The sequence below is a fragment of the Mastigoproctus giganteus genome, chromosome 9 (genome assembly GCF_048544385.1).
Source record: "Mastigoproctus giganteus isolate SK-2022 chromosome 9, ASM4854438v1, whole genome shotgun sequence".
In the NCBI taxonomy this organism is placed as follows: Eukaryota; Metazoa; Arthropoda; class Arachnida; order Uropygi; family Thelyphonidae; genus Mastigoproctus; species Mastigoproctus giganteus.
Genome location: NC_143583.1, coordinates 51,174,551 through 51,189,822, shown reverse-complemented (window position 1 = coordinate 51,189,822; position 15,272 = coordinate 51,174,551). Strand labels below are relative to the sequence as shown.

The following is a 15,272-nucleotide window of genomic DNA, read 5'->3' as shown; positions in this document are numbered from 1 at the left end:
AAATGAACAATTACAAAACAAAACAATTAATGAGAAGGATGAGTTTGGATAACTGATAACATTTGGTCCATATTTGTACACAATATTTGAAATTGCTAATCTCATGTCATCTTCTGGATCAATGGGCACCTCCGTAGCCAGGTGGGCAGGAGCAGCAGTGCATAGCACACGCTTCTTGATTAGTCCAGGGTTCGAGCCCATGACCACCAAATATGGAGGATGCAGAAAGGTCAGGGAATGACCATGACCACTGCATATCCCCGGAGCAATATGGCCTTAGTTGCTAATGCTCCTAAAAATAAATAAATAAAATTAAAAAATAAAAAATAAATAAATCTGGAACGATGTTTTGCTTTTATAGCTGTTAATTTTGAGAAATAAACCTCACATAAATACGTAAACACTCATCTCGAAGAGAAAGCCAAAACTTTTCACAAGTTGTAGTCTAGAAACGAGCACGTAATGCTTCTTCAGACGACAGGTCGATAAGATCTTCCTTTTTGCTGAATGGCAATTTCAGGAAATGAAGAAATTACAAAAGCAAAGGGATGATGAATCCAATACAACTTTTTTTTTCTGGAGATACATTAAATTTGGAAAAATTCTTAATTAGCATTGTTAGTGATAGGAGATATCATTGCCTCCAAATTGTAAAATGTCAATAATACCGCTGTTAACAAAATCAGAAAACGTGGGAACACTTCAGTATTATTATGATCAAATTCAGTTTTCCAAAGTTCAAGTTTATTTTTGAAAGCTTCTGAGTATTAATATATTTGTTCCCTGTCTTTGAACACTTAAATTTAAATCATTAAGTTTTTCAAATATATCAACAAGGTAGCTAAGTTTCCCAAGCCATTTTTAAATTGTAAACAAATGAGCAAGGTTCTGATCTGTATCTGATAAAAACAATAAAACTTCATGTTTGAGGCCAAAAAGACATCGCAACTTTACTACTGGACAACTACCCCACATAAATAAATCTGGATCAATTCTGGACTGATTTTTTGCTTTGAGAGCTGATAATTTTGAGAAACAAACTTCACATAAATACGTAGATACTCATCTCCAAGAGAAAGCTAAAATTTTTCACAAGTTGTATTTCACAAGTGTTTCATAAGTGGATCCTATTTCTTTACAAAGTATAGTGAAAAGTCCGCTATTTAAGCTTCTACTTTTAATAAAGTTGATCACACTTGCTGCATCTTACAAAATTTGTGCAAATTAGTTTGCATTTCCTTCACTACTAATACTTCCCTATGTATGATTAAAAACTATATTTGGAGCAATTTCCTTTACTTTGCCTTTTAAACCTTTATTTTCTCCTATTAATGCCGCCATCAGTACAAATCGCAAAACAGTTGTTCCACATTAGATTATCTGTTTGAAAGAAAATATTTATAACATCAAAAATCTTCTGGCCTGTCATTCTTCCTTCCAAAGCTTTGCAAAATAGAAAATCCTCCAAAATATCCCCTTCGTAGCATTATCCAACATATACAGTAAGTCCAGCAAGGTTTGAAATATCTTTGGATTCATCTAACTGCATTGCAAAAATTGGACTTTCTCTCAATCGATTTAATAAATAGAATTATGTTGTCCGACAACGGTAATAAGCCGCGAGACTGTCTCTGGACAGAGGAATGGTTCTTAAATCATTGAAGTACTTTTTTCCATACATAATTGAAATAATTTTTATTGCAGCAAGGAGAATGCACCAAATTACGAAGCAGAATAAAATATGCATGCAACACACTCGCGATGTACTTTACTGCTACCGTACATTCGCTCCTCTGGCCTTTAGGCAAGACAGTACAGGCAAGTTGAGAATTTGTGCTGTAGGAAGCATGAATTAAGAGCTAAAGGGACTACCATAAAAGATTAAGAACTGAGAAATATTAATACATACTGAGAAGTTGCACTAGTCAGCTGCTTTTTGTGTGTCCATAGCCAGTGAGCAAATTAAGGCATATTCCAGTTGTGGTAGGCAGAAGGGTTCATTCGTATCTCAGACTTAGTTTGAGTAGCAAGGCCTGTACACCAACAGTATTGAAAAAGTAATTTTAACAACAAGTTTTTAGCTTTTATGTACACAAAAAATAAATTAAATAAATTTATTTTAAAATTTCCGCAACTCCTTTAATTTATCACGCGATCCCTCTGAGGGTTGCACCCCACAGTTTGCGCACCACTGCTCTATAATAGTCTTCTGATATTTATAAGTACACCATCGCTATTCTTCAGTTTCACTATCAGTCTTTCTGTATTACTGCTCATGGCTGCTGATTTAAGTCCTGTTTTCCCTTAATGCTTGTTCTACTTTTCTTGTGTTAAATCTTCTTATGTCCTCTCTGAGTCTCTTTCTAATGGCTTTGCATAACTCAATATACTCTAATTTTCTCCTTGTCAGTGTTTATCTTACTCTTCATTTGTTGTATTCGGTTCATCATGACAAGTGTTTCTTGACTAATTTTTTATTCTTTGGATTTCATTTTACCTATAGGTTTCTTGGGCTTTCTCACTTTCAGAAAGTTGCAATATTCCTTGTCGATATCTTGGTCCTGAGCAGTCTGCAGAAGCTCAAACTTGTTCTTAAGTTCCAGTACATGCTGTTTTTTTCTCCTCTTCTGTTATCTCAAAGACCTTCGTATTATTTACTCGAGTCAGTTTTTTTCCTTTCTTTTCTTACATCTATATCAAGTGTGCATCTTACCATTCTGTGATCACTTCCAACATTTATCTTGTTCAGGACAGTTACATCTTTCACGATATATCTTCTGTTAGTGAGGATGAAGTCGATTTCATAGTTGTTAATCGTTTGGGCTCTTCCACGTACACTTTCTGTTCACCCTTTTCTTGAAAAAAGTAGTGTTCATTACTGACAGTCCTCAAGATTCTACCAGTTAAATTTTATAAAAAATACTCCAGAAGGAATAAGATGAACCACAACTTATCCATAAAGTCTTTTTTCATTATTATTCATTTATCTTTTAAAAAATGGGTATATATAGTATATCATCAAAATTAAAAATTATACCTTTTAGAAGAGATTCACCTTGTCCAATTTTGGAAATTGCATTCTAAAAATAGAAAAATATATGCATATATATATATATATATATATATATATAGTTATAAAAATAAAATAAAGTTGAGTAAAGCATAGACACTGTGCATTACATTTCAGGTGTGTTCAATTATTTTTCTTTTAATTAATACAAGTGAAAAGTAACTAATTAGACTGTTACCAATTAATTAATAATTAACAATATAAAAGAGATCAATAATTCTTTTCACTCCAAGGCATGTACCTCACAATGTAATATACAATCAACTTTACTTATTTCCTCCTGAAATTTAAATTGATACTTTCATTGTACAGTGCTGAAATCAATATTTTTTTTTTCCAATCAGCGAAATGAAACAAATGTAATGTTTTTCAGCTACAATATATACGAAAACACTTAGTGTTAAATTATGTAAAAAAAAAAATAATTTCCAGATTTCTGTGTCTAATTTTAATGAAATTTGGGAAGGCATAACAAATCTTTCTAAAAGACCCAAATATAAAATTTCATGGAAAATAAAAGGAAGTACAGAAATTATGAAGATAACAGGTGCTTGACATATACACAAACATACCTAAAAAAAACATACATAAAACAAAGATAAAATCAAAACAGTAAACATTATGATGGAAACTTTCTTCTATATAGATGGCAAGAGGGAGAGCGATAATGTGAAGTGTATATATTGACTAGTGGCCACAGGAGTTCCCCACAAGTCTAGGATGCATACAGTACTCTGTAAAGACCTGTGTGTGTGTGTGTGTGCATGGGTGGGTGCATGCACAACATGCTAACGTCAAACATTGTTTCTAGAGGGATGGGATACTTGTTATTTGGTTTTTAGGAGCATTAGCAACTAAGGCCATATTGCTCCGGGATATGCGGTGGTCATTCCCTGACCTTTCCACATCCTCAGTATTTGGTGGTGACGGGCTCGAACCCCGGTCTGATCAAGAAGCGCGTGCTACGCACTGCTGCTCCTTCCCAACTGGCTACGGAGGCACCAGGGGGATGGGATACAATTAAATAGAAAGGGTGCAAGAATATTTGCTGATGCTATCGAGGCAGTGTAAGGTGGGGTCGGAAAACTGCTAGCTTGGGGGAATTCACAGACTAAAAGATTAAAAGTAGCCCCAGGCAGATGTGAAAGTGATTTTTGCACTGCTTCTACTGGAATGAGCAGCAGCCTGTAAAGTGAGGCGTTGGGGATATCAAGGACTGCTGAGAGTCATCATGGACCAAGTAACTACATGGTTTGTGTTAAAGTAAAGGTAAGAACAGGTAACTAAGAGTAAAAACAGGTGCATATATACTTGCAGGTACACCAATGCTAGGAGTATAGTAAATAAATTTAATGAATTTGAGGTGCTGGTGAAGACATAAAGACATATATTGTTTGGATATCAGAGACGCAGTGCCACACAGAGATAAGAAATTCAGAACTGGAATTTGGGGAGTACAATATGTACAGAAAAGAGAGACAGGATAGAAGGGGAGGAGGGGGTGATGCTGTTAGTTAAGAAACAAAATCTAAGGAAGTGCATCCAGTTGACATGGGTGGACAGTGCAGTGTTGAGTCAGTTTACTGTGATATACGCTGGGGAAAGCAAAGTTGAGAGTAGGAGTGTGTTATGGGTCTAATGACTCTGATGAGTACAACAAGCAACTGTACAGAGAAATAGAGTGAGCCAGTAAATCAGATCGTCTTCTAATGAAGGATTTTAACTTCCCAGATAAAGACTGGAACTTGTATATTGGTCACTTGCACACTAGCAAGACTTTTGTGGATTTATTGGATGACTGTTTTCTACAGCAGCATGTTCGAGAGGCAACTAGAGGAAATAATATTCTTATTATCAGCAGTGATTATTCATGCATAAGAATCTGCAGATAAAGGAACCACAAAGTGGCAGTGATCACAATGTACTGCTGTGGGATTTACTCAATGATGTAACTACCATCAGGGGTAAAGGGAAGGGTTTTTCTTTTGTAAAGATGACTACAGTGGTCTCAGAGATTTTTAAAATTCTATGCAATGGGACGTCCACTACCCAGCAAGCAATAAATGTGCTCGGGAGTGAGCCACTACGGCTACCCAGACGCTACACCCGCATCACCAACAGCCTGAATCCTGTCCCTCAGACCATGAGGCTAGGAGCATGGCATTGACATGGGTGACCCTCGCAGGCAAACCCACTAGGCAATTGATCCTGGCTGAGCTATCCAGGAACACCAGTCTTGTCGAAGCAAGGGCCAAAATGGTGTGTTGAAGCTGGGCTCCCTCAACCACCAGGATCCCCCCCTTTCCATATTTCCATGGGTCAAAGTGCATGGCAAACAAACCAGATTCCTATGCTATTAGCCTGTAATCTAGATTGTGGGCACTGGATCCCAATGATGCTAATCTGGAAGCACAGTAGCATCATAATGGAAGGTCCTCTCACCATTTACAGGTGCCTACCATAACACAAAATCTTTGTGTTATGGTATGTCAAGCATTGAAAATAATAGGGCTTATGAGAAAAAGAGGGATAGGGGCAGAGCACTCAAAAAAAATGTTCAGTCTAGTAAGTAAAACACTAAAAAAAAAAAGTTATAAACTCAATAAAATTGCTAACACAGGTTTAAACATCTTAAATTTCTAATAAATAAATAAATATTACAGTAAATATAGCACTATAATACATATATACATACTAATACAAATATACATACATACTAATATACATTTGTATATACATACTAATTTATATTACTGTTCACTGGTTTTTTTTTTATTGTAAAATTTAAAATGGTAAAAAAAAAGATAAGCAATCAATAACAACGAACATGGCATGCACAAATTGCACAAGTGCGATATGGAGTAACAAGTTTACGAAGCTTAAAAGATAGGAATGAAGAGAAAATTCTGAAAATTTATTTATGTTTTTTATATGATTGAAGATTTCATGGAAAGGAAAACACATTTAACTATAATAATGTAAAAACCCACAGAATTCCAGCTATTGGCATTATCCCAAATGCAATAAGATCAAGTTGACTATCTGTTTATAATTAGATTGCACTAACAGAAAAGCCCAATAACCCAGGAACTGCAAATTGTTTTTATTGTTTTATAGTAGTGACCTCCAAAAACGTGCTCCTCCACTCATGCTATCCCACCTCACAAAATTTCTGTTCGAACAGAAAAATGTGAGCTCCCAAAAACATAAGTGGGCCTACAATATCACCTGTTATCTTATTAATACAGCGAATTACAACAGTGTGTCTCCGACCACTACAACTGCAGTAAATGGGAAATATAGTTCTCTCACACATTTGATATTTGATATTTTTTAGGCTTCGTAAACTTGTACGTATTGCTGCACAGCTCACTACATTCAGCTTGGTGCCAGGTTTTGCGTTCACCTGGTGTTACTCGCAGATGAAATTGTGCATGAGCCAACATGAAAATCGCATTATGCTTGCATTGTTCCCTAATATATCAGTCGAACTGGTGCAAATTCACATTGTTAAAATGCGTGTTATAGTAGAACTGACTGTAATGCCAAACAACACAAGGCTGAGAATGGCCATTAGAGTGAGGCTCATCAAAGAAACCACCATGTTGTGAACACTGACCACTAGCATTGACTATGTACTACGAAGGTTGTGGGCATCTCCGTAGCCAGGTGGGCAGGAGCAGCAATGCATAGCACACGCTTCATGATTAGACCGGGGTTTGAGACCGTGCCCACCAAATACGGAGGATGCGGAAAAGCCAGGGAATGACCACCGCATATCCCCGGAGAAATATGGCCTTAGCTGCTAATGCTCCTAAAAACCAAATAACAATAACAACGAAGGTTGTCTTATGAAGAAAAGATTGAAAGTGTTGGGTGTATGGTTAAGATTCTGTGGTATTCTGGTAGGTAAATGAGCAAGCTTTTTTAGGTTATTACTAACAACAAAAGTCTCAGCATCTCAGTGCCAGCTGGGTCTGTATAACTATAAAACTGAAGCCAGCTGGAATTGTGAGCATTAAAATCACCAAGGAAAGTTATTTTACTGTTAGGAAAGGCAACAGTGAGAAGAAAGTTGAGAAAGGAAGTCAAAGAGTTTCAAGTAATTAACAGATTTGGGAGAATGATGGAGGCAAAAGATGAATTTGACAGACTTTAAACCAGAGGAGATTCCAGATGGAGAAGTCTCTGAACAGGTGCCATCTTTGAGGCAAAAGAAATCTAGAGTGAATAATTATCTACAATAAAATATTCTATAAATATACAAATAATCTACAGTAAATATATAAAAAAGTAGTATCAGTGACATTTTCACAGAAATCAGCCTAGCATTTGCAATGAAAATTATATAAAATAAGGGAGGAAAATATTTGTATTTCACCTGATTAGGGCTACTGCACACTGGACACACATATGGTGCTGGTTCTTTTTGTTGCATAATTCTTGGATCACAGTCTACATGGATGAATCTAAGTGAGAAAAGCATATAAACCAGTGCTACCTTGTATATATATTATATATTTATTAACATTATCACTATTCCACAAATAATGTAACCAATGACCTAAAAATTAAAACAAAGTTACTAAAGAACAGTTTAAACACAGGGATATTAATTTAAAGAATTTTTATTAAACATAGTAAACACAAACAAACATCCAATTCAGATGTTTTTATCAAGTCTAGTCAACATAGTAGTTTTTGCCTTAATCATGGTCTTAAATGGGACACTTTCTCTGTAGGTAATATCCATCACAAAATGAGTATCTGTTTCTAGTACGTAAATGAACAATTAAAGGAATTATTACTTTAATAAATGAGCAACTGTAGTGTCTTATCAAAACTGTGTTATGATAATACACTTTAAAAACAGCTCTAAAAGCATTAAAAATACATCATATAAAATCTGCAACTTTTGAAAAAAATACATTTTCTCTATCAACAGAATTTCTGAGCACATCACAGCAATCACTCAAGATATCGGAATAACTCTAACGCAAATCCACAACATAGGATGTCCAATAAAATTAAGATATTCATCTTAATAAATATCCCTATACTTCTGTAAATAAGAAATAGCTTCAGATTCAAGAGGTGCCAGCACCTATCCTATCTAAGAATCACTGACTCAAAGAAGAAATGAATGGAAAGGTCTTCATCCCGATTAAAGTTAAATTTAAATAGAGTCCGCAAAGCCTCAAACCACTTTTAGGCAAAATTTGCGAGACCCTCCTATAATGGTAGCATCGATGGAAGGAAATTTGGTGCCCTCCTTCCAAAAGTGCTAAGCTATAGCAGACTGGCATAATCCATCTCTTTTACCACAAGAACATGTTCCCCCCAAATGAGCCTTGATTTCCATATGCTGTGGAATCAAGGCTCACTCACACACACATGCACGCCATACAATGTACACAGAAATTGTTGCCAATTTAATGTTAGGGATTATAAAATTGGTCTTCCTTAAATAAACTTGAATCCAGACTCAGAATACCTGGAATTTTCTCTGATAAGGTCTCTGATAAATGATTCCTAGCTGCTACCTGAAAGCATTCTTTTTCTTGGGAATTTTTAGTTGGGAATTCTTGTTCTTGGGAATTTATACTAGTTAATCAAGCAATAGTGTACCATTTCATACAGTTTTGCTATGAATTCTGTATGTAAAACTTAGTGTCCAGAGGTCAATCTGCAAATTGAATGGAATGAAACAACCTGAACAACACATGTGGAATCCTACTTTCTCAGACTGAGCTCACGAAAAGGAGTAGAAATTTTCTAAATATTAACTATACCTCCAACTAAAGCCCTTTAACAGTGATGGCAAGTCACCTGACAGTGACCTTCAAAAATAATTACCCCGCATTAACAATTAATATGTATCCACGGCATACCTGTGAAGTGTTTCATTCCTGTGACCACAGCATACCGTGATCACAGGAATGAAAATTCATTTTCATTCCTGTGATCACGGCATACGGTCAAAAAAACATTGTCAGCTTCAGGAAGGAAAATCATTTTGAATATTTTCGTTAGATTCTTTTTAACTGCGTTAAATTGATTTTTAATTGTTTTAAATTGATTTGAATTGTGTTAAATGGGTTTATAATTATTTATATTTTACTCTAATGTAACGGTAAGTTGTTGACTTTTTCATTTTTGGAGAATATTATACGGAAGTGTTCTACATACTATTAGAATCAGCATTAGTAGAGGCATATGATGCAAGAAAGCAAGCTTATGCACCATCAGTCAAAAAAAAAAAAAAAAAACCCTTCCACTTCACCCCTCCTTCAAACAGGCCTCTGAGGTTGGGTATGTTCATATTGTAGTTTTAAATGTTTTTCACCAACCTTATGTAGAAATAAAACACAAAGAAAACGAAAACTGGAATCTTGATAACTGTGTATTTATAATAAATTATATTTGTCTGTATTTACAATAAATTAGATTTAACTTTACAACTAAAATATATGAAATATACGTATAAAATATACATTAAAATATACTGGGTTAAGAACGATAAAATACATTAAAATATACTAAATTAAAATCGATAAAACTAAAGCTTTCGAAGGCTCCTGCCTTCTTCTTCAGCGGTATTTTCTTTGTTCTGCGGTGCGTCTTTAAATACCAGCAGGTTCACGGTACTCATCACGTATTTCATTCCCACGTGTTCCGTTCTCTTGTGTTATGGAATCGGAAGTGGCTCGAGAGTGGGTCATGTGGAACAGTTCATCCCTTCTGAGGATAGTAGCCTCAAAGAGGGGATGGATCCGCATTCCTCTATCTCTATTAATGTTCACTGTGGAACAGATCCACAAACTCTCAAGCCACTTGCGGTCCCAGAACTTATTCGCCCGATCGGTGATGATAGCCTCGTCTGGGGAGATGTGGTGTTGCTTCTCCCAAAAATGCTCGGCCACAGCGGACTTACCATAGTCCGCACTTCTTATTGCCTTAGTGTGCGATTTTAATTTAGTATATTTTAATGTATTTTATTGTTCTTAACCCAGTATATTTTAATGTATATTTTACATGTATATTTCATATATTTTAGTTGTAAAGTTAAATATAATTTATTGTAAATACAGACAAATATAATTTATTATAAATACACAGTTATCAAGATTCCAGTTTTCGTTTTCTTTGTGTTTTATTTCTACATAAGGTTGGTGAAAAACATTTAAAAACTACAATACTTCACCCCTCCGTTCGTTCGAAATACCTGTCCAGCTGAACCTTAAATTTATTTAGGCTATCAACTTCCACAACAAAGGATGCAAGTCTGTTCCACCAACCAACTACCCGCTGGCTAAAGGTAAATTTCCACACATCCATCCTACATCTGTCTTTCCTCAATTTGAATTTCTGCCTTCTCAGGTGATTATTCTGAGCAAGAGACAGTATCCCATCAGCATTGAGCATGCTCAAACCATTCAAGGCTTTGTACACCTCTATCAGATCACCTCGCCAGTGCCTAGTCTCCAGACACTGTAATTTGCAAAATTTAAGCCTTTCTTCGTAAAAGCAACCCTTCGTTCCGTTCACTAATCTTGTTGCCTTTCTCTGTACTCGTTCCAGCAGCTCTACATCCTTCTTGAAATGAGGCCTCCAGACCTGTATACAGTACTCAAGGTGCAGCCTGACCATTGCCTTATACAAGGGAATAATCACCTCCCTATCCCTGCTAGAAAAATTCCTGTATATCATTGATAAGACACCATGAGCTACTCTTGCAGCCCGTCTGCACTGCTCAGAGAACTTCATATCTGCCTGCACAACCACCCCCAGGTCCTTTTCATTCTATACCACTGTCAGTGTAGAACCACAGATTGATACATTGCTCTGGGGGTTTCTGTTTTCCATATGTAGTAATTAAATTTGTCAATGTTAAACTTCATTTGGCACCACTCAGTCCATCTGCTCAACCTTTCCAGATCCTGTTGCAGCAGCATAGCGTCAGTAGCGTCCTTAACAAACCTGCCAACTTTGTATCGTCTGCAAACTTGGACATTAAGCTTGATATACCATCATCAATATTATTTATAAATACAGAAAACAACAATGGACCCAACACTGAACCCTGAAGCACTCCACTAATAACATTAGTCCACGATGAGCAGTGTCCATTGATTACCACTCTCTGCCTTCTCCCCCTCAACCACCCCTTTATCCATAGCAGCAACTTGCCTCCAATGTCACACTGCTCCAATTTGTGTAGCAGTCTTACATGTGCAACAGTATCAAAAGCCTTTCTAAGATCAAAGTATATAATATCAAAGCTATTCCCTGCATCCAGTTCTTTTGTGACTGCATCATAGTACCCAATCAAATTGGTCAGGCAAGACTTCCCCTTAACAAAACCATGCTGTGTCCGAGCTGTAAGTGAAGTCTTGTCTAGATGATCCTGCAATGCTTCTTTAACCAGTGCTTCCATTAATTTTCCTGGAACAGAAGTTAAACTCACAGGTCTATAATTACTTGAGTCAGCCTTTGATCCTCCTTTGATCCGAAACCGAGAACAAGGGTAGCCTGTGCGGACGTACATTTTTACCAATCCTGGAACAGAGAAGTTTTTTCTGATTTATTTTCTGTTTTATTAGCTTAAATTGGCATATTAACTAATTTTCTAGAGTAGTTTTATATTCTTATTTACGATACTTAGATTAAAGTAACTTAGATCGAGATTTTGAAGGTATTACTTAGTATTGGAAAGGGTATCAAATCCACGTGTTTACCATTCGTAAATAGCCGCCATTGCTACGAGATACAAAATATCTCGAAATAGATAGCATAAGCATAATATAGTATAGTATAGTATAGTACATAATATTGTAAATTAATCAGATAATTAATCTTGTTGAACTTCATTGTCAATTAAATTGTACTTTTAACTATACATATAACGACTTGGGTTACGTAACATAAATAATTAGTAAAAAATAAATAATTAATACTTAACTTGATACGGAAGTTATATAAAGGGATTTCGTAGATAACACTCGATACTGAAACATAAATATTGAGTTATAACTGTGTTGAGATATAAGTTAAGGGTTTTAATTTTGTACTGAAATTGAAATTTTATTGAAATTAAAACGAAATCATGACTCTTGACCAGAGCAGCAAAGCAAAAGGCTCAAGCTAATGGGAGTGCTGTGGCTCAGGGGAGAACTGAGGGGGGGGCAGTTGCCCTCTGAATCACAGCCCATTAAAATGCACTAATTGCTTGATGTTTGTGGAGCAGTCGGGTGTGGGACATGATACTGCCATGGGGGTTGTCTTTGTGCATGCGTGATGCAAGAAGTGTAAGGAAATCAGGTGACAACTCAGTATTGTTATGGGCCTATATGGAGCTTGAAGGACAGGGTGGATGCCCTCAAAGCATTAAAAGTGAGGGGCCCATCAAGCTCTCAGCTGCCCACACCAATGCCAGAGCTTGCACTTGGTCATTGCGCAACACAGCAGCAGCCCCCAAGGCAGAATGTGCTGGTCCCAAAGGAACTAGTAGTTCTTGGAGACTCTATTGTCAGGGAAACGGGAAACATGCTTTGTAAAAAGGATAGATGGAACAGGACCAGGGCATGTCTGCCAGGGGCAAAGGTTGATGACGTTGTAGAGTGGATATCATCTTTTAAGGGCACAAAAGGTGATATAGTTGTACACGTTGGCACTAATGATATTAAGAGTAGGAGACCAGCGGAATTACTTAACAAGTACAGGTCACTGTTGAAAAAAAGCTGTGAATTAGGGTTGAATTTGAAGGTGTCTGCAATTCTGCCCAGACACAATAGGAGGGAGTATATGATGAGAGCCCTGTCGATCAATTCGGCCCCTAGAAGGATTGTGCAAGGTTCAATCTGCTTCTACGGGGATGGCATACACTTAAATAGACAGGGTGCAAGAATGTTTGCTGACGCTATCGAGGCAGTGTTAGGTGGGTCGGAAAACTGCTAGATTGGAGGGATACAAGGACTAATAGATTAACAGTAGCTACTGGCAGAGGTGAAAGTGATTCTTGCACTGCTTCTATTGGAATGAGCCGCAGCCTGGAAAATAAGATGCAGGATAGTTCAGAGACTACTGGGAATCATTGGGGTACAAATAAACACATAGGTTGTGTTAGGGTAGCTAAGAAAAAGAACAGGTGCATGTATACTTGCGTGTACAGCAATGCTAGGAGTTTAGTAAATAAATTTTATGAATTTGAGGTATTCTCAAAACATCAAAGGCAGATATTGTGGGGATTTCAGAGACGTGGTGTCACACAGATATAAGGAATGCAGAACTGGAATTTGGGGAGTACAATGTCTACAGAAAGGACAGACGGGGTAGGAGGGGAGGAGGGGTTATGCTATTAGTTAAGAAATGCATAAAATCAAAGGAAGTGAAGACAGTCGACATTGCTGGACAGTGCAGTGTCGAGTCAGTTTGGTGTGACATAAGCATTGGGAGATCAAAATTGAGAGTAGGAGTGTGCTATAGGCCTAATGACTCTGATGAGTATAATAAGAAACTGTACAGGGAAATAGAGTGGGCCAGTAAATCAGAGAGTCTTATAATGGGGGATTTTAATTTCCCAGATATTGAGTGGAATTTGGGGGCAGGTCACTCACACAATAGCAAGGCTTTTGTGGATTTATTGGATGATTGTTTTCTACATCGGCATGTCCAGAAGGCAACTAGAGAGAGTAATACTCTTGATTTGATTATCAGTAGTGATTCTTCATGCATTAAGAATCTGCAGGTAAATGAACCACTAGGTGGCAGTGATCACAGTGTGCTGAAGTGGGATTTACTCAAAGAGGTAACTACCATTAGGGGTAAAGGGAAGGGTTATTGCTTTCGTAAAGGCGACTACGATGGACTGAGACAGTATTTAAATTCTATACAGTGGGACCAACTGATGATGTTACCAACAGCAAATTCAAAATGGGAAGCATTCAAAGAACTTATCTTGGAAGCTACTAGGCTTTACATACCAACTAAGAAATATTGTTCAAGGTTTAGGCCTCAGTGGATGTCAGATGAACTAATGAGACATACGGCAGAGACGAAAAATGCATGGGATACATACAAATGAACACGTGACACAGAAGCCTATGATAGATACAAGTTGATCTGTAACCAAGTTACAAAGGAGGTTAGGCAGGCGAAGGCAGATTGCAAGAAATCTTTGGCAAGGGATGCAAAGAAAAACAGCAAAGAGTTCTTTACTTATGTAAACTCTAGAAGGAAGGGGATGAATCAGATTGGTCCAATTGATATCGATGGGTCAACTGTTGATGATTCTGCTCAGGTAGCTAACAAACTGAATGAACATTTTGCATCGACATTCACACATGACGAGTTATTCAGCGAGGGGAATGCCAGAGGTGTATTCAACTCTGGCAGTAATCTAGAGAATCTTGTAATAACTGAGAGTAAAGTGGAGGAAAAATTGTTGAAGATAAATACAAGAAAGACACCTGGGATGGATGGGATCTATCCAGTTATATTAAAGGAAGCAGCAAAGGAAGTAAGCAAACCCTTAGCCATAATTATGAGAGCTTCCTTGGACTCAGGGGAAGTACCCATGGACTGGAGATGTGCAAATGTAACCCCAATTCACAAAGCAGGATCAATTGGCGACACAAATAATTATAGACCTGTTAGTTTAACTTCTGTTCCTGGAAAATTAATGGAGGCACTGCAGGATCATCTAGACAAGACTTCAGTCATAGCTCAGACACAGCATGGTTTTGTTAAGGGGAAGTCTTGCCTGACCAATTTGACTGGATACTATGATACAGTCACAAAAGAACTGGATGCAGGGAATAACTTTGATATAATATACTTGGATCTTAGAAAGGCTTTTGATACTGTTGCACATGGAAGACTGCTGCACAAATTGGAGCAGTGTGGCATTGGAGGCAAATTGCTGCTGTGGATAAAGGGGTGGTTGAAGGGGAGAAGACAGAGAGTGGTGATCAATGGACACTGCTCATCGTGGACTAATGTTATTAGTGGAGTGCTTCAGGGTTCAGTATTGGGTCCATTATTGTTTTCTGTATTTATAAATGATATTGATGATGGTATATCAAGCTTAATGTCCAAGTTTGCCGACGATACGAAGGTTGGCAGGGTTGTCAAGGACACTACTGACACTATGCTACTGCAACAGGATCTGGAAAAGTTGAGCAGATGGGCTTCGAGGTGGCAA

At 37.1% G+C, this 15,272-nt stretch overlaps 1 protein-coding gene across 5 annotated transcripts in view; it reads right to left on the bottom strand.

The window, feature by feature from the left end:
* The window catches only part of LOC150080216 (histone-lysine N-methyltransferase 2C-like), a 1,301,638-nt gene that overhangs the window by 1,024,626 nt on the left and 261,740 nt on the right, over positions 1 to 15,272 (bottom strand). For all 5 annotated transcript variants that reach the window (XM_090381514.1, XM_090381519.1, XM_090381517.1 and 2 more), the window contains exons 14-15: positions 7,452 to 7,539; positions 3,038 to 3,080 (exon numbers count right to left, since the gene is read on the bottom strand). In XM_090381514.1, coding sequence (XP_090237640.1) covers positions 3,038 to 3,080; positions 7,452 to 7,539 — 131 coding nt within the window. The remainder of the gene's footprint in view (positions 1 to 3,037; positions 3,081 to 7,451; positions 7,540 to 15,272) is intronic.